Raw genomic sequence first — 18,958 nt, forward strand, 5'->3', positions numbered from 1 at the left:
AGCGTCTCTCCTGGGGTGGATGTTGTTTATTCAACAAAGTAAGAAGTAAACAAATGGGAAGCAGCTTTTACTTCTGTTAAAATGAGAAAAGACTGTTTTATTTGTAGTTTTGACTCTTTGCAAGGTGGTCATGTGAGCTGGATTCGAGCCTTCGGTGGCGCACATGCTCAAGAGAGGTGAGCTCGAAACCTCCAACGTCGCTGGTTTGAATCCCTGGATCAGCGGGAGAGGTGAATGGGGAAAGTGAAAGCCAGAGGACACCACAGTGGCTGACCGCTGGCGGGAAGGAGAAAACGCAGAAAAGAATCTCACTGTACTTTTGTTTATATATGAAAAATAAAGGGATTTTTTTCCTCCTCCATTTTGTTTTTTAATTAGAATATCATAATCTCTGAGGAATAGGTGTTATGGCCAAGTACTGCCCGACTGCATCGCCTCCAGCAGAGCAAATATTGGACTTTAGTACTAATAACTCCAAAATACTAAATGTGTGAGCCTCCCCAAGTGCACTCTATTAAGACGTCCTATCTGAGACAAATGAAAGTAACAACCAACTTTTGTTTTACGGCAGTACATTTTAATTCACTTGCTCAACAGTGAATCTCGGTGATCTCGACTCTGTAATTTCCTTCTGAGCTGCTGATATCAGCAGTGATGAGGCAGCAAATGAATATTTATTCGCTAAAGGTCAGAATCCTCTGCTTTTTTCCTCGCCAGTTGTGAGCTCAAGCTGCACACAGAGCAGATACCTTGGCAGATGTCGAGCACCCAAGAAAAAAAACAAAAACCTCCTGATGGCTTACACTCTAATTAATATGCTGGAAGAGTCCGACACCAGATGACAGAAACGGTACTGAGACACCCAACCTGCGTTTATCCAGCGTTGTCAGACTTTATAAATATAAAATCTTTAATATTTAGTGTCATTTAATCCATCGTGTGCGAGCAGGGAACAGAGGAGGGACTCCAGCTTGTACTCGAGTGTCACCTTGTTTCACCAAAAAGTTTAAATACAAAGACTGTTTGTCTAAAGAGGGAGATCGCACATTTTACAGAAGGAAAGCTACTCCGATTTCAATGTGCTTCTCAATGACGGGTGCGATTCCCCCACTGGGATGTTGTGGAGCTGTGGCTCACCTGGGGTCCAGAACCAGGGATGTCAGGTGGCCTGCTCTGACTTTATCAAAGTTAGATTTACCCATGTCAAAGAAAACCAAAAGATGTGCTTTTCATTGGAAAAACTATCCATAGTTTTATTTTGTAAGAGTGATGTATCCACCCAACCTTTTAGGTTAAGCGCTTTGGTATATCAGAAATTGGAGAACCCTAAAACTGAGCTTCAGATAAGCCACGCACCCCCTTTCTGAGTGAAAACATTGAAGCCCACATCTTTAGAGATCTGCGGTGTTTAGATGTGAATGCAGATGTGCATATTCATCGCTGATACTTAGAACCTTAAATATGAGCACTGCAAAATGCTTAATTAGTGTGAATTTAAGCTTTTTCTAATGTTTTCTTTTCTATTTGCAATGCTGTCTTTAAAAACCATGTTGTATTTAGTGCAAAGGGAATCCCCGTCAGTCCAGTGGAACTTGTCAAAAAGACTCATATCTTAGTTGTTACTTATTGTTTTCAATAAATTTCATGAATTGAGAAAACGTCTGACAAACCTATGACATACTACAGTGTTCTTCAATAATCCATCTCCTGGTGGATTCTGCCTTTGACCACAAAACTCTTTCTCAGTGTTGACAGTTCTCCTATCAAACCTGTTTTGCAGCACTCGGGTGGAACTGCACCGAAGAAAGCATATTAGTAAATATTGTTAAGTGCTTTAAAAGCACCAAAGTTGAGTTATAATTTGTATGATTGGGGCCATCATATGTCCAGCTGACAAAACCAATTTGAAAGATGGTGTTTTAATACACATTTCAGTTAAACATTTCAACCCAGACTCAAGTGGTCAAAAGTAAAATTTTACACATTGACTGTCTCTTTAAAAGTTTTAGTTTGTCCTTTGAGCCGATATCAGCCTATTTGTAGTGCCTTTATGAAGATTGTGACACAGTGAGAGCAAAGGTGTGTTTGATTTGTTGAAACTCAACCAAAATATCCAGGATCCAGCAGCAGCAGCAGCTGTATTCATCTGGTTTCCTACTGTCGGGGAGAACGACTGAGGGTGAAGAAAAGCTTGTGCCTGTGTGGCCCCTGTGATTTACCCTGCTCACTTCTTCCCTCTCCTTGGTGACATCGGCATCCCATTGTTGCTATGGAGCCTGAACGGCAGAAACATGACTCAGTCACATAAGGCCATCTGTAAATAACTTCTTCAATGCAGCTGAGAGTCGAACTACGTAAACGAGCAGCAAACTCATTTTAAATTCACCAGCTGAGAATCTTTCTGCGTTGCCTCTCTGCCGGGGGATGCCAGCTGTGATGTATGTGCTGCTTGAGCTCTCCCGTTTTGCACTCCTGCGCACATCCACGTTGAGGTGTGAGACAGACTGCAGGCCAGATTACCAACCTGGCAACTGTCAGTCCCTCAGACATGCACAACTTTCTACTATAATACCTGTTTTCCCAGTAGGTGGATGACAAGAGAACCCATGCCAGCGGATCTCTGCGGATGAATTCCAAACAATCTCTTCAAACATGAATGAAATGATAACTTAATATTGATGAGTCAATATTAATACCTGGAATACTGCAGCTTTTTTGTGTGTGTAGTCAACTTTCAACTTTACTTGTTTAATATTTATTTCGAAAGAGTCCATCCTTAATAACACAACATGGCATGTAGATGGATAATTGAATATTAACTTCCTGGACCTCTCCAAATCTCCCAACCTTCTAAGAGGGCTGCTGCAAATTGTTCGGATGTATTTCACACACTTGGAACTGCCAGTTAGTCATGCGTGCAGTATGTGTTTATAATTCAACAATTTTTTCTTGCTTGTATTTTTCACTGTGTAAATATTGAGAAACATCAGTCATCTATCGCCTGTACTGTTTAATAAAGTTCAGGGTCACACACACACACACACACACACACACACACACACACACACACACACACACACACACACACACACACACACACACACACACACACACACACACACACACACACACAGAAAATGTATGAATTTGCCTACACATCCAGGTAGATTTTCGTTATGTAGGATTTTTAGAACAAGAAAGAATGAAGAATAAACATCTTTTTCTCTCAGTCACTGTAGCAGTGCATCATTCCTGCATTAAACCTAAAACATGAAGAAAGTCTGAGGAAAACATAACGTTGAGATTCTATATCTCATGTATCCACCTAGTGAAAAAGCAGTATGTCCGTTCTCAATCAAACACCCATTGCATCAAGGGGGTGATGTTTTATGAGCAGACACGTGATATTGTTGAACGAACTTAATAGAATATAAAAGGTTCTTATGGGGTTGGAGAACTTTTTCACCACAATTTGGGTGGATGGCGGAGATAATGAGTTACAAACACTCATATCAGTGTAATTAGTGGTATTTTGGAGTGGTTGTCTCATGCGTATTTTTCAGGCAGTGAGTTATTCCACTCATACTTGAGTAAAAATGACAATACATGATCTACTTTCTAAATGAAAAGTGGCTACTGAGTTAGTCTATGATGAAAAATGTATTCGTTGTTTTTTTTATTTGTTATTAAACTCGATTTTTTTTTTTAACATTTGCATTTGTTTTGAAACAAATTGCAGAAGTGGAATTACATTCTACTGATATACTTTATTGTATATCGTCTCCGAAATGTGCTTCAAACAAACATTTCACAGGTAAATTGGATGAAATGACAAGACATTTGAATATCTCAGAGTGACAAAGTAACAGTGCAAGTACTTTGTACTTAAAAATGCGTGCACCTTTTCAGTTTTCACCTGCGGATATTTACATATAAATGATATTATTATAGTGTTTTATTGAACTTCACTTTAAAAACAAGCATTTTGCAAGCTCCATTCTGCATTGTGTACTTTGTATATTCAAAAAAAAAAGAAAACCCTCCGGCTTACATTAATCTATTCGGTGCAATGTGAACTATTTGGCTTCGCTCCACAGAGGTTGTTTCCACGTTCAACAGGCGGAGTTGAGGCGGCTTCGGTTCAGTTAAATGGATGTGCCGCGCACTTTCGCTCAGGCTCCCATTCACATGTCTTCATCAGAGGTCTGCTGCGCTAATCCTCTTAAACTCCAGTCAACAGAGGCGGAGCGAGCCGTGTTTCACAGTTTCCTGCGCTGCCATTCACGGTGGGAGACGGTAAGCGGCGGCTCGCGTGGCCCACGGACCTCCCGGCGATGCGTTCAGGTTCGGGACTCTGGAGACTCGCTGCGTAAAAACGGTGCGTCAGGAACGACGGAGCAGATGCGGCTCTTACCATGACTCGTACCGGGGAGCGCAGCTTGCAAGCGGCGTTGATCTTCCTGTGCGTGGCCCAGCTGACTGCAGGTACACCGTGCTCCATGTGCATCACGCACGTTCATCGTCAAACCTTCTCATTTAGTAAATTGCGCTGCGTTAATTTGTCCATGACAGGGATTATCCTGGCTACAATTCACAGTGTTGGAGAAGTTGGGATTAAATTCAGCCGATCTATTAAAATCGCTCGTTCTGTACGACCTGAAAGCTATTCCTAAAAAAAAAAAAAAAAAAAATAAAAGATTTACGGGTTATGTCATCAAACAAATACTGTTTAGGGGCACATTGTTTACTCTGACAAACTTTAAACAAAAAGTAACCGCAGGGATTTCAGGAGCATGCGTACTTTGGTTTTCCGTTTGGGTCTAATGTGTTTTGCTGTGGTCCAAATGGCAAAGAAATGTGTTGTAAACAACAACAATGTCTATTAGATTTAACGTGTTTTCCATTTAATGCAGATAAACTCTTCATATAAGCAGCACGAGGCTTTAAGATGTCCAAAAATAGTGCACAAGTTAGATACAATAAAATTAAAATAAAGTTAATGAAAAGATGCAGAAAAGCAAACGGTCAGAAATGTCCATCTCTTTTCTAAGAACTTACTAATAATATATATTATATTGCCATCTTCAGTTCTCACTGCTATTTCCTGGTCAGCACACACTGTGACATAATGAAAAGATTATAATGTGCAAGAGCAATACATTGATTCATTAAAACACACACACACACACACACACACACACACACACACACACACACACACACACACACACACACACACACACACACACACACACACACACACACACACACACACACACACACACACACACAGGTGTGATGTTCTCCTGATTCCTATTTGTTTCTGGCTCATGGTTGCCTGGGTGCCTGTTTATTTACATGTGCTCCATGTGAAAGTCAATAAACCTGCTGCAGTTGCTCGCACACATGCCATTGGCCGTTTACCATGTCATACTCAGCAAATAAGTGTATTTGTGTTGCACACTTCTTTGTAGCTCATTTTATGGCCTTAAGTCCTCACTGAACGTTACAGCGAGTATAACACAGGTAAATGTATCATATAGAGTCATCTAAGGAAAGATACCACAAGTACTGGCACTCTATTAATAGATAATATCTTAATGTTTAATATGCTGCTTGAAAGCTACTTTTCATAGCAACTGGTTGTTGTTCAATGTCTCTAAAGTTGTTCTCTTAACTTACCGTTGTGCTGAAATAGAGTTGCATTTCAATAACAGCTGGACTAGTCTCTGGCTGCAGCAACATTTAAACAAAATAAGCAAACATGACCACAATCACTGGAAATAATTAGGTTGTTGTTCTCCCATTTATGCATTTAAAATATTCCTCATCTGTGCAATGTTGGTTGTGAAGTTTGGCAAAAAGTCTTATACCACGCCTGTTGATGTCGTTGTTGACAATATCTGTCGGGACCTTTCCTCAGAGCTGGACAGCCTTACTCATGCACTGTGTTTTACTCCTCGTAGATAAGTACAGAACATCTTAAAGAGTAGATCAAGTTTTAAACAGCCATAAGTAAAGATGAGTGAAACGTGCGATTGTTCCTGTACGACTCTATTAAGCAGCTCCTAAATGATAGAATCCTGGTGTTAGATTGAGGGAAATGATATGAAACATGTACACGCATTCCAGCTTGTTTTCTAATTTAAAGCCTTTTGGAGGTTTAGTCAGAACAAAAGAATTCACTTATCATCTTGCATTTGGATTGTTGTTGGGAATGCAGACACACAAACTTGACATCCCTTGAACAACAACAAGCCATAAAATCAATGACGTCCAACTAGATTGCATGTATTCACAGCCAAGCACCAGTTTTGTAATATTTTTTAGTTATTTTGTTTTACTTATTTATGTCTATTGAGTAAATGTTTTCTTTTCTTAATACTTCTGTGCTCCTGCAAAGGTTTGTTGGTTCATTTACAACATTACCGATTAGCCAATATACTTATCAGCGACATTCATAGGATATATTCATCCTTTTGTCTCATACTATCCCTAAAGTCCAAACCAGTGCAGCAGAAAGATGCCCTCTCTCAGCCTGGTTCTTTAGAGGTTACACGTTCTGGTAAAAGGGGATTTTCTTTTTTATCTCCGCTCTGACCCGTGTCCGATCTTGTGTGTTTGTAGGCTTTTTCTCTGTTAAAGTGTCATGAGATGCCAATGCTGTAATCTTCATAATATAAATGGAACTGAATTGATCTGAGATTGAATAGCATCTTTGTCTAAAGTTAATATGTGATCATGAAGAAGCGTGAGATGTGATTATGAAATCTGACAATGATAATCTCTCAGGTTGTTTGTCATTCAACCAGGCATCATTCAGTATTTTTAAATCTCTACCTTTCACTAAAGTTGTCATTCATCAAAGTAATTGAGGATTATTTGTCCTCAGTAGCATCAGAAGGCCTGAAGAAAACATGTATTATTACACTGTTGACATATTAGTGGTGTGCCAAGGTGTTTTTTTTATAATAAGGTGTTTAATTTCAGAAAATATTGCAACAGGGCTGTTCCAATTCAAAGTTCTTGTACAGAACCACGGATGTCCTTCTGTCTGAATAGTGTTACTGTATGTACAGTTAATAAGCTTGCCATGCCTTGTTGTGAAGGAAGACTAAAAAAACACAGACTTTATTTCTTTATTTCGATTAATTGCATGTGAGTCAAAAGCAAACAAGTTTTTTTTCTCTTTGCTCTCGTTGTTCTTGAGGAAATAGTTTTAGTTTTTGAACCAAAAGATATAACTGATTGAGTTTTGTGTTTGATTAATTTTACGGTTAATTGGTGACTCTAAATTGACTGTAGTTGTGAATGTGAGTCAGCTGTGATCAGCTCAAGACCCCCAAAAACCCTGAGTTGTATAAAGTGGTATTGAAGAACTGTGGATGATTCTTTTAGCAGTTTTAGTGGTTTTGACGTTTATTCCCCAAACCAGGCCCAGGTCTCACATACTTTTATGTCATGCACAATTTTAACATATTTGCACATTACCACCATACATAAAACAATCCTTAAATTCCCATGCTGAGTGATTTTACCTGCTTTAAAGGAGGAAAAAAAAAGAAGTGCCAATTCTTAGTCAGAGAGCGGCACTGTATTTAAACGTGCTTGTCCTTGAGCATGTTGTTACTAAGCAACTCCCAGGTTTGTTGTGAAGGGACAAAAAATGGCATATTCCTCTTTCCAAAAACAGACACCCTGATGTACACCCTGAAGCTTGTTTTACTGTTAGAGATCCTTTACAAACCTTTGAAAGAAAAACACGACAAGATTCAATTGTAGTTCACAGCGATGACTTCCAGGAAGCACAAGAACAGACACTTTTGACTGCCTTGTTTGGGCTCCAGCATCAAAATGAAATATGTACCGTTTTCATTCATAAAAAGAAATAAAAACAAACAAACAAACTACAGTGCCCGACTCAACCGTTCAAGGAAAATGCTGGTGACAAGGATAAACTATAAATTTGTGACGTACGTATGTTGATAATCATGTCCATATCAGGTGTAAATGACAACTGACCAACCAAATGTGTTTTATTTTGTTTAAATCAACTAAAATGGAGGAAGGTTGCAGTACTTTAGCAAAAAGATTGTCTGTTGAGATGTTAGAATATGGCATAAATACTTATGTAACTTGAATTGTGGGCCATGCGGTGGTCTACGGCCCAGAACACCCTCAGTTCAAATCCAGTGGACGCCTTTCTTTGTGAAGTTTGCAGGTTCATTTTGTGCACGTCTGGGTTTCCTCCCACAGTCAGTAATTGAGGTGTGATTGTGGTTGTGTGTGACTGTCTGTCTCTCTGTGTTTGTTCTGTGATGGACTGGTGAACCTGCCTTCGCCCATAAAGTCTTTAAAAGTTCCTTGAGAGGACTGTTGTTATTGGCACGATATAAGTAAAATTGAACTGAATAGATTTGAATATGTTTACTATTTACACCCACTTCCCATCAGACTTCATCTATTTGACATGCATAACACAAATTCACTTTCAAGACACACTCACAGCTCATGAAGACTAGTTTGAAACTGGCCAAATGAGCCACAGAGCTGAGGACTCAGCTGTCGGCAACACAAAATCAATGAAAAATGGATTGAACTTTCTTTGGCCAGACAACAAAACGAGTGTTGTGGATGGATTGCAATCAAACTTCCTGCTTTCATGTCAGCCAGTGCTAATTTACAACAATTATTTCTGGAGAAGGTACCTCACCAGCAGCAGCTGTGCGTGTTGATAAATCTCAACAATGTACCCAGAGATGGATGGAAACTTTCTAAGAAGGAGTCTGTTGTTGTTCGTGATAATAAGACACCTTTCTGTACCCTGTCCAGAGTGGCTTCCTTCACACGCCCTATAGTCAGAATAAAGTGCTTATGGAAAATAGATGGAAACTTAGTGTTAGATATTATGTGCTAATGTCCTAATATCCATGTATCAATCTGCAATATCCACATTAGGGTGTACGGATAAAAGCCTGATCCCACAACACAGGGAAGAGAAGTGTGCACCCCGTACAAATGGACAGATCACACAGGTCAAAGCAGGGACAGACACGCACGCACGCACGCACGCACGCACGCACGCACGCACGCACGCACACTCACACTCAGTTTGCAACTTCAGGAGAAGTTCAGGGGAAGTTGCAAACTCCACACAGAAATGCATTGTTAGTCAGCAGCTTCAGACCAGCAACCTTCCTGCTCTGATGATACACTGCGAACCACTTTTACACTCATTTCAGACATACTTTAATCAAGAGCTATCAGTTTCTAAATCGAGGTATCCATAAATAAACATGGAAAATAGATTTACAGTTTAAGAATGTGATCTTGATTGTGATAATTCTCTTAGGGGCTTATTGATTAAAACAAATTTACATAATAAATTGTTTCTTATGTCTATATTTACACAGCTCATAATAATTCCTATACAGATACTCTATACATTTTTAATTGTACTGTTAATTTCTGAGTACCATAAAAATAATTTAATCAGATAATATACTTTATTATTTCCATGTTTTTCGAGTGAGTGGACGACGCGGACTTGCTTATCAATCACTCAACTCAGCTTATCAAACAAAGCATGACAGCGGCTTCAAGTAGAACACGAGATTATGTGGGTGTTAAACTAAGAGGCATTACACCGGTTCCTCCACCTCCAGCCATTTAAGAGCAGGGGCCTTGTTATAGAACGGGAGCATCCCGGTGCTGGAGTGTTAAAGACCATTCGCCACGCTAGAGCGTGAGTCAAACCGTTGGTCTAATGTCTCCTCCCTCCCTCTGATTACAAATCAATAAATTAACTTGTGCCGGCCACAAAGTGTTTTGTGGCGAGAACAGTTACCTAACCAGTGATCCACTGTCATGCAGGTCTGAAGTGCGTGTGCCAGCTGTGCGCCAACCACACCTGCGAGACATCCGCAGATGGCGCCTGCTGGAACTCTGTGATGCTGATCGATGGGAAGGAGGAGACGGTCAAGTCCTGCCTGTCGCCCTCCGAGATGAAGGGGCGCGTCTTCTGCTACAGCTCCAGAAACGTGTCCAAGAGGAACTGCTGCTTCACTGACTTCTGCAACAACGAGACTCTGCACCTACACCCTGGTACTATACAGCGCCTCTGAAGTGATATTGTTGTCCTTGAGTGCAATTATGTCAACTTAGACTAGTAAAAAGCAACACAGTGCAGGTACATGTAGGACTTCCCTGCTGTCGGGCTAGAAAACACAGATCTCATCTGAAAGGAAAGACACAGACCAGGAATTAAACAGAAGAAAATCGTAGGCATCCCCATTAGGCAGACTGTTATTGTTGCACAGCTCGGTAGTTTTCAGTATTCAGTCAACAGCAACACCAATCTGTGTGGGATTTCCCACTCATTCTGGTCCCGGCTAGACGAGGTGGATGCTGATCCTCCTAGATCCTGTGACATAACAAATCTGGCAGAGGCTATGGGACGGCAGTTAGTGATCCTCCCCCTCCCCTCTGTGATTTATAAATAAATACTTTGTAAGGCATGTAGTCCTAAAAGCCTCTCATGGCTCTGCTGTGTGGAAGCCGGCCTTGAAGCGAAGGAGGCCAGGAGGTGTTACTTACACACCTGTGAACGTACAGCTCACCCCAAAACACAAGGTTTCTTTTTTTTGTTTCAGCTCCTGCGAGTTGATGTCAGTTGAGCAACTTTGCAGGCTCATGCTAATTTGAAAAGGTCATTTTTCATTCACTTTGGGCCAGAACGTCATTACAAGCCAACAAGCACCCCGTGCTTGACACATTGAGGCCTTGCAAAGTTTATATGAATCCCATTAGCATCGATTCAGAGACTGAGTCTCTGTGCTCGTGACTCCGCCGGAGTTTGTTTGCTCCACTGTGTACACCAGCTCGCTGCTAACTTTGCTGTTTGGTGTGAGAAAAGCTCAGCGCAGTGGGTGTATCAGAGCCTTTTTGCCTGCTGTTGCTGTGGGTGATCAGACAGAACCAAATCTGTGAGACGTGGGATGTGAAAATGAAAAAAAAAAAAAAAAAACAACAAAAACCCAAAACAATAAACAGGCTTGGAAAATACCAAAAAAAAAAAAAAAAAAAGAAAAGAAAAAAAAAAGCTCCTCATAGCCAAGAAAAGCTAACAGGTCAGGGGATAATTTTCTGAGCTTGTTGACACGAGCTCGCCTTTACACAATATGCATATTTTTCTGACCTCCAGTGCAAATGAGGATATTGATTTGTGCAGCTTTTAAAGAAAAGAAAAAAAATATTGTGTTTTCTGTGCAACAGTAACGTCAACAGACTCACCCTAAAACAACACAATCAGAAATGAGTCCATTGAAGGAAACAAAAGACATTTATGCACCACACTCTGGTTAGTTCAAGCAGAAAGAAAATCACATACGTACAAAAAACGACTTAAAATGTATGTTGTAGTCCAGTATCCATTCTTAACATTAATTAGACCGAAGCAAAGTGGAAAAAAAGCAGATTTGTCCTTATTATCCAAAATAATTCCACAACAATCCAACAGATTTAAAGTGTAAAACACGTCAGTCTGCTGACGAGGCGAGTCGGGGGGTAGTGAGCGCCCCGAGGCTGCGATAGTGTCGGTTGTGAACCAGGACACCACAATCAATCTGTTCCATCTGCGTGAGCTCAGCCAATGTGTCCACTTGTACACTTACAAATAGGCTTTTTGTCGATTAGTGGCTAATTTCTCAGCATTTCATTAAAATGTATTGCCAAACAAGCAGTGTAAAAGCAGAAAACAGCCGCTGCGATGACCTCCGTGACCGTGCACAGTCACGGTGGCAGTTCGCAGGGGATTTCATGCCACTGGGCCAGAGGAGGGTTAAGTTCTGCTGAGCCCCAGTTGGACACAATGCGGGACATGTATTTAGGTAAAAGGCGAAAGATGTCCCAAGAAGCTGTGGTTCGGTTCACAATGTGTTGCATTGCATCTGCAGATGTTGTGTGAGGACACTCCATCCATTTGGGATTTGGAAAATAAGATAAAAATATTCACAATCTAAATCTTGAGCATGTGTGTGTTGAAACTGTTTCTGGTTTTTGGACACCGTGCCTGAAGTAAAATTGACAAAATTAAGCATTTACTCAGTTTCAGTTCTTCATGTGGCCAGTGGATTATCTGCAGTAGCGCGAGGACGTGGAATCATGTTATGCACTCATTATGCATTATTTTGTTAGCAGGTCAGTAAATCACCTCATGCACCCACCCACTCTGCTAATTCTATCTGTGTGCAGGTTCCCTCTGTCCACCCACTGGCAGAAGGAAGGTCAGAGATAGAAATATCAAGTGACACCGTTTCACTAAACCCATCATTTTGTGACAAGGTCCCAGTGGTGCACCTGCTTTTTCGTCCGCATGTGCCACCTGTTTTAAATAAATAAAAGTCAGTTGTGGAGTGCAAACACTGAATGACACTGAAGGTCTATTTATTCATTGCTTCTGATTTGTTTAAATAATGGGCTGAGGTTCCATTTACTGGCACTCTGAAGAAATCTTTTATTAGACGAAGCTGTGTATTTCCTCATTGCGTATTAGTCTTTTAAAAAAAAAAGAACTATGTATAAGACCAACAAGTATACTCATGTACATAAATAACGTTAATTATCTAGACCTTCTCTGTGTTCATTAACAGCCACCAGAGGGTGCAGCAGATTCATAAATCACGGAGCACAATAAGCATATAATTTCCAATACTCTTTGTTTGGGTTTTATTTTTTAACATAAGGAATGACTGACCATATGAAGTACTGATGTTCTGCTCATTGTAAAGCCTCCTCATGTCTGTCTTCAGAGCGGCCTTTGGACGACACTGGCTGGAGCAAGCTGCAGGTCACGGTGGTGATCCTGGTGCCGTCCTGCCTGCTGTGTTTGGGGGTCCTGCTGGGTGTGTTCATGGTGCAGGGCCACCGTTGTGCCTACAGCCGAGCTCACAAGCAGGACTCAGAGGAGCCTCTGGATGACCAGATGCTCATGTCGCCAGACAAATGTCTCCAAGATCTCATCTACGACATGAGCACCTCGGGCTCCGGATCGGGTGAGGGAAACTGCTGTTAGGGTGGTGGAGGATGATTTAATTTCCTGTTTGCTGTGAGACAAGTATAATGCTGAAATTAATTCATATTAGCATCGACTTAGGACATTCCAAAACACTTGCCTGTGAAGAGGAAATGGGAAAAGATAGGGGGAGCTTGCACAACTAAATAAACACAACATCTATGCTTATCCTTTCTAGTTCAAGGCTGAACTGTACCTTCTGCAATGTCAACATTTAAGATACGGAGATGTGAAATAGAATAATTTAGGGAAGCAACTTTACTGGCTGGAATGTTAGCGATGATGCTAAAACAATTGAGAAAATTTGATGTGAAAATGCCTAAAAATGATCAACTATTTTGCATTAGTCAAACTGAAATGAATCTAAAAAAAACCCTGAACAATAGTAAAAATACTAAAAACTGTAGTTATTACTGTCATTTTATTCTATGGGTTGAGATTGTGGAACAGTTTGGATGTGGAACTTTTGTTCTGTGTTTTTCTATTTGGATCCCTCTGTTCCCTTGTACATTGCTATTTTTTTGCAAGAAGAGCATGAGATTAACATTTCATTTTAATTTAAAATTAATATTATAGTATTGTTTTCGGGAGGTGAGACTATGAGATATGGGCAGGGATGAAAAATCTTGTCTATTGAACTAATCATGAGCCGTTCTTTACCCGCCGCAGGACTGCCACTCCTGGTTCAGCGCACCATTGCTCGAACCATCGTCCTGCAGGAGACCATCGGGAAGGGTCGTTTTGGTGAGGTATGGCGGGGCAAGTGGCGGGGAGAAGATGTGGCCGTGAAGATCTTCTCCTCCAGGGATGAGCGGTCGTGGTTTCGCGAAGCAGAGATTTATCAGACCATCATGCTCCGGCATGAGAACATCCTGGGCTTCATTGCTGCCGATAACAAAGGTAGTGGTCAAGCCTGATTGAATATATTTTACGCACAGCTCCCGGAGAGGCTTGTTAACACGTTCCTGTATCTCTTGTCGTACAGATAATGGCTCGTGGACTCAGCTGTGGTTGGTGTCAGAGTACCATGAGCACGGCTCTCTGTATGACTACCTGAACAGGTTCACAGTCTCAGTGGAGAGCATGATTGTACTGGCCTTGTCCATCGCCAGCGGGCTGGCGCACCTCCACATGGAGATCATCGGCACACAAGGTACAGACACTCTTTGCGAATGAGGAACTTGTGTTCAAGGACAACCCTATATTAAATATTATAATGATGCTTTTGTCTGCACCACTAACTAAGATTGTTTATCAATAATTAATTTGTTAATCAAGCTAGTAATTAGGTTTTTTTTTTTATGGTTTCAATTAGCCTTTTTTAGTCTAAATCAAGTAAGATGGGAAAATAATTAGGAGTGTTTCTTTATGAATGACATGAAAGCTACTTTATTTATTCATTCATTCATTCATTTATTTATTTATTTAAAATATTTTCCCTTTTTGTTCATATCAAATAATTGACCATACTCAATTGCATACATTTTTCCTTTTAGGAAAGCCTGCCATCGCTCACAGAGACTTAAAGTCTAAAAATGTTCTGGTGAAGAAGAACGGAACGGCCGTCATTGCAGATCTGGGTCTGGCCGTGAAACATGACTCCAACACAAACACCATCGACATTCCGTCCAACCACAGAGTGGGAACCAAGAGGTTAGACTTACGTCAGGACACACAATTAGCGCACGACAAAGAGAAAAGTGGTTTTAAGCTGCACTTTATATGTGTAAACAGTTTTACTGGCAGACTGCCTGGTTATACCTTCCCTCTGGTTTATGTTTCCCTCCTTCTGGACAGGAAAACAATCATTCTCTCTTCATAGAGTTTAAACACATGTCACTGGCAGACACAGCTTTGGACAAGTTCCCTTTAAAGTCTAAGCAAAGTGTTGATTTACACTTTGATCGTAAAATTCTCCTGATCAATTCCAACATTATTTTGCATTAAGTAAAAGGTTTGTTTTACTTGTTATCAGATATGTCGTTATATGAACTCATGTATTTTAGTAGGATAAATGTCACTTTTAGAATCTCCTTATTCATCCGTATTATGATTTTTTAAAGAATCTGGCCTGCTTGAAAACCATTCCGCTACATGTGGTCAGTGTCTGAATGACTCTGGTCAGCATGTTTTACTTGAATTGGTTGGCATTAATAAGTGTCTCTTCACACGAAGAAAGCCAGGCTTTGTTTTGTCTCTGACGAAAACAGAACTGTAACTACAAACACAGGTTTTATTATGTTAGAGACACTCAGTCCAACCATATAGTCCGAGAATAACTGTAATGCTTCATAGTTGTAAGGTTGCCTCAATGAAATATTATGTTATTCCGGCAAGTATTGTGAGGCAATTATGGGAAATCAGATCAAAAGTCATGAAGCCTCCAAAGTATTTATGTTAAAGTGAAAATATGACTCACACAAGATCCTGACATACGGTTATTTAGCTTTTCACCCTCAGTTAGCTGTAATAGCACCAGCCTCTTACTGCAGTTGAGTTAAAGCAAATATAAGAAATGAATGGAGGATAATCCAATCTGTATAAATGATTTTATGCTGGGGACAAAGCTGACTACTTGTATGTGGAGATTTAAAACATTTGGACTTTGGTGACTCCTAGTGGCTCCATGGTGAGCTTACAAAATATGTTGTTTTAACGGCAGTATTACTTTTTGAGATTGTGTGAAAAGACTCTTAACGACCCCCCCCCCCCCCCCCCCCCCCCCCCACACACACACACACACACACACACACGCAAGCTGATTGAGTATTTTAATGAGTGCAAGCCTTTTTATTTCATTAAACTCTTCATCATTTTGTGCACTGCAGGTACATGTCCCCAGAAATCCTGGACGAGACGATCAATATGAACAACTTTGAGTCATTCAAGCGGGCGGATATCTACTCGCTGGGCCTGGTGTTCTGGGAACTGGCCAGAAGATGCTCTGTTAGAGGTGCATAGAGAAAACACACACATTAGTTTTATTAAAAAAAATGTATACTCACAGATAAGTCCTAAGGAAAACTGTAGTATGTCAGCAACATGATAGAAATACTTCAACATGCATGTCTTTTTGGCTCGTGGGCCACAGAGATGAAGAAAACAAGAAATAGACGAAACATCTCTCCGTTGTTGTTTTGATAGGACTCCATGAGGATTTTCAGCTGCCTTACTATGACATGGTGCCTTCAGACCCCTCCATCGAGGACATGAAGAAGGTGGTTTGTGATCAGAAGCTCAGACCCAACATTCCCAATCAGTGGCAGAGCTGCGAGGTGAGACAGATCCATCATGTTAAAGTAAACAGATGTCATCAGTGCTTCATCAGTTAATCCCTCATAAATGTAGACAATTTCAAGTTTTGGCTATGAGTCATGTATCAGCTGATGTCTCAGAAGGCATATCAGAGAACTGAAATAAAGAAATGACTCTTTATATGCAGAGCTATTGATTCATCAAGGATTTGAAACCTTTATGTGACTTGGAGGTTTTATGGTGTGCTGTTACAACAGTCTATCTATCTATCTATCTATCTATCTATCTATCTATCTATCTATCTATCTATCTATCTATCTATCTATCTATCTATCTATCTATCTATCTATCAGATTACATGATGTTGAAAACACCCATCTCAAATTTAATAGAGTTTGAAAGTTTAATTTTTATACTATAACTCTTTTTCTGTCAACATATACAGTATATACAGGGAGTGAGTGTCACTGCCCCTATTTCCAAAATAACTTCTACTTTCATTTTTCCTGTATGTTTTTCATGGTTCTGAAAAGCTCCTGTTTTAAATGTGTGAATATTGTCTGTGGTTGGTCAGTTGAACCGACGATGTCCTTGAGGCCGCTGTAATGATTTGTATTCTGAATTGTAAATCTCATAAAAGGTCAAGGGAACTGATGTAAAGTAGTAATCTGGTGATTTTTCATTGACAACGTTGCCCCCCTTGTTGATCCACTAGGCTCTGCGTGTGATGGGCAAACTGATGAGAGAGTGCTGGTACGCCAACTCTGCTGCACGACTCACTGCTCTGCGGGTCAAGAAAACCGTGTCTCAGCTGTCTGCCATCAGGGACGTCAAAGATTAGCTGGACTTGCTGCCCTGCAGCTCTGCGCCGGTGCTGGCGCCGGTGCAGCTCGGTGGACTGGGACCAAACCGGGAGAAACTGTGTGGTTTCTCACAGTCCGAGGCTTCCCCCGTTCAGGACATGACCGCAGCCTCAGAAAGCTTCAGCGGGTTGTTGTTGGTGCCAAATTATCACAAAGGTGTTTGTGGAAACTTTACACAGAGACACCAGGTAGGAAGAGCCATATGAAGCAAGTTATGTATGTATGTAAATCGTTGTTTTTTTTTGCTACCTCAGTATTTTAAGTGCCCAAAGCTTGAAGTTGCACGTTACGTTTTTGTGCCATATCTTGTTGCAGATGCAGTACTTTTGAATAGGTAGTGTGCTAAATGACAATCACAGAGGACACTAGATTGGGGGGGGGGGGACAAGATTTGTTAATGACACAAATATATATACATTCCTCGATAATCGGAATGTTTTTAATCCAAGCTTTGCACACGACACTAGAAAGTGTTCTACTATAGGGATCTAAGGCTGTGATCTAGTTCAAACTTATTGAGCATCAATGGTGTCTTTTAGGTGAAAATATCGGTTGTTCCAAGTTGTATATCTATTTTTTAAGAATGTTTTTACCTGCTTTATCAAAAGTTAGTTCGGACTGAATGAATGGTAGCAAAAATGCCAACCTGGGGTACAAAAGTTGATTAAAAAAATGACCGGACTGTTTACCTTGTGCCACAAGAGGATGTCAGTTCAGTCAATACTCCACTTTTAAGAAATCAGATTCCAGTGTGACAAAACTCCAGGTTGTTTGAGGTCTTTATGACTACATAAAGACGACCCGACCCTCTCTTGCACCTTTCTCAAGCTCCGCAGCACTTTTTTTTCTGTCCAGTTGCAGGGAGATCTCTTCAGTTTGGGAGTGTCATGAGACAAAGTGCTACAAACATTTCTATATGATTCCTGTCAAGATACTACAAAATCCTGCAGTTTTGCTGAACTCCCCTCTGACTGCTGTGTCTCAGCGTTTGTGTGAACCAAAGCTTTTCATTCACAAATTTCCGTGAAATTAATTCAAGTGTTGTCAATGTTGGCTGAAGATGTTTTTAAAGGGGAAAAGTTAAAGAAGTCATTTACGTTTTTATCAGCCTTTGATGCAGTTTTAGTGTAGTCCCACGTGTATGTGATGACATTTGAATATATAAAAATATATTAGTATACAAATAGCAATGAAAACTCCCCAACGGAATCCTTAAAGTCTTGATGGAGAAACAAGTGTTGCACAAAAGGATGCTATGTTAAATGACACACTAATGCTGGTACTCAATCAGTTTTAGCTGTTTTACAAGGGGAGCGCTATTAAAGTGATGGACGTACATTAGGATCACTAATGCTACTGTCTGACGTGGCCTACAAAGCCTTGATGTAACAGGCTTAGGGAAAGTGCAGGCAGGTCAACTTGGTGTGCTTGTGTGAACCGATACGTGTACCTGCACGTGTGTGTGTGTGTGTGTGTGTGTGTGTGTGTGTGTGTGTGTGTGTGTGTGTGTGTGTGTGTGTGTGTGTGTGTGTGTGTGTGTGTGTGTGTGTGTGTGTGTGTGTGCGCACGTGCGTATGCGTGTGCATGTGCATGTGTGTGTGTCTATCTGCGCATTTTAAATGTGCCGTGGATTTAAAAATGTGAATCTGATAAATCACTGCAGTGTTTGTGAAACTGTTGCATTGGAAAAAAAAGAAGAAAAAAAAAACCTAAACATATAAATACACTGAGGCTTTTTTTTAACTGTTTAGTTCCACCTCCTGATCAT

The 18,958-nt window shown here is 40.6% G+C and overlaps 1 protein-coding gene across 1 annotated transcript; it reads left to right on the plus strand.

The window, feature by feature from the left end:
* The first annotated feature begins 4,174 nt into the window (after nt 1-4,174).
* Nucleotides 4,175-18,876, plus strand: acvr1c (activin A receptor type 1C). Its single transcript, XM_080478498.1, has 9 exons — nt 4,175-4,485; nt 9,874-10,104; nt 12,810-13,052; nt 13,742-13,972; nt 14,058-14,225; nt 14,569-14,725; nt 15,901-16,025; nt 16,217-16,347; nt 17,043-18,876. Exons 1-9 carry the CDS (start codon nt 4,416-4,418, stop codon nt 17,166-17,168), a joined length of 1,482 nt encoding a protein of 493 aa, XP_080334624.1. The 5' UTR covers nt 4,175-4,415; the 3' UTR covers nt 17,169-18,876.
* The last annotated feature ends 82 nt before the right edge of the window (nt 18,877-18,958 follow it).

The sequence above is a fragment of the Lipophrys pholis genome, assembly GCF_963383615.2.
Source record: "Lipophrys pholis genome assembly, chromosome: 13".
NCBI lineage: Eukaryota > Metazoa > Chordata > Actinopteri > Blenniiformes > Blenniidae > Lipophrys > Lipophrys pholis.

Coding starts and splice junctions, on each gene's coding strand:
- acvr1c (XM_080478498.1), top strand. CDS start 4,416: ATGACTCGTACCGGGGAGCGCAGCTTGCAAGCGGCGTTGATCTTCCTG. Junction 13,053..13,741: donor CACCTCGGGCTCCGGATCGG/GTGAGGGAAACT, acceptor TACCCGCCGCAG/GACTGCCACTCCTGGTTCAG. Junction 16,026..16,216: donor CAGAAGATGCTCTGTTAGAG/GTGCATAGAGAA, acceptor TTGTTTTGATAG/GACTCCATGAGGATTTTCAG.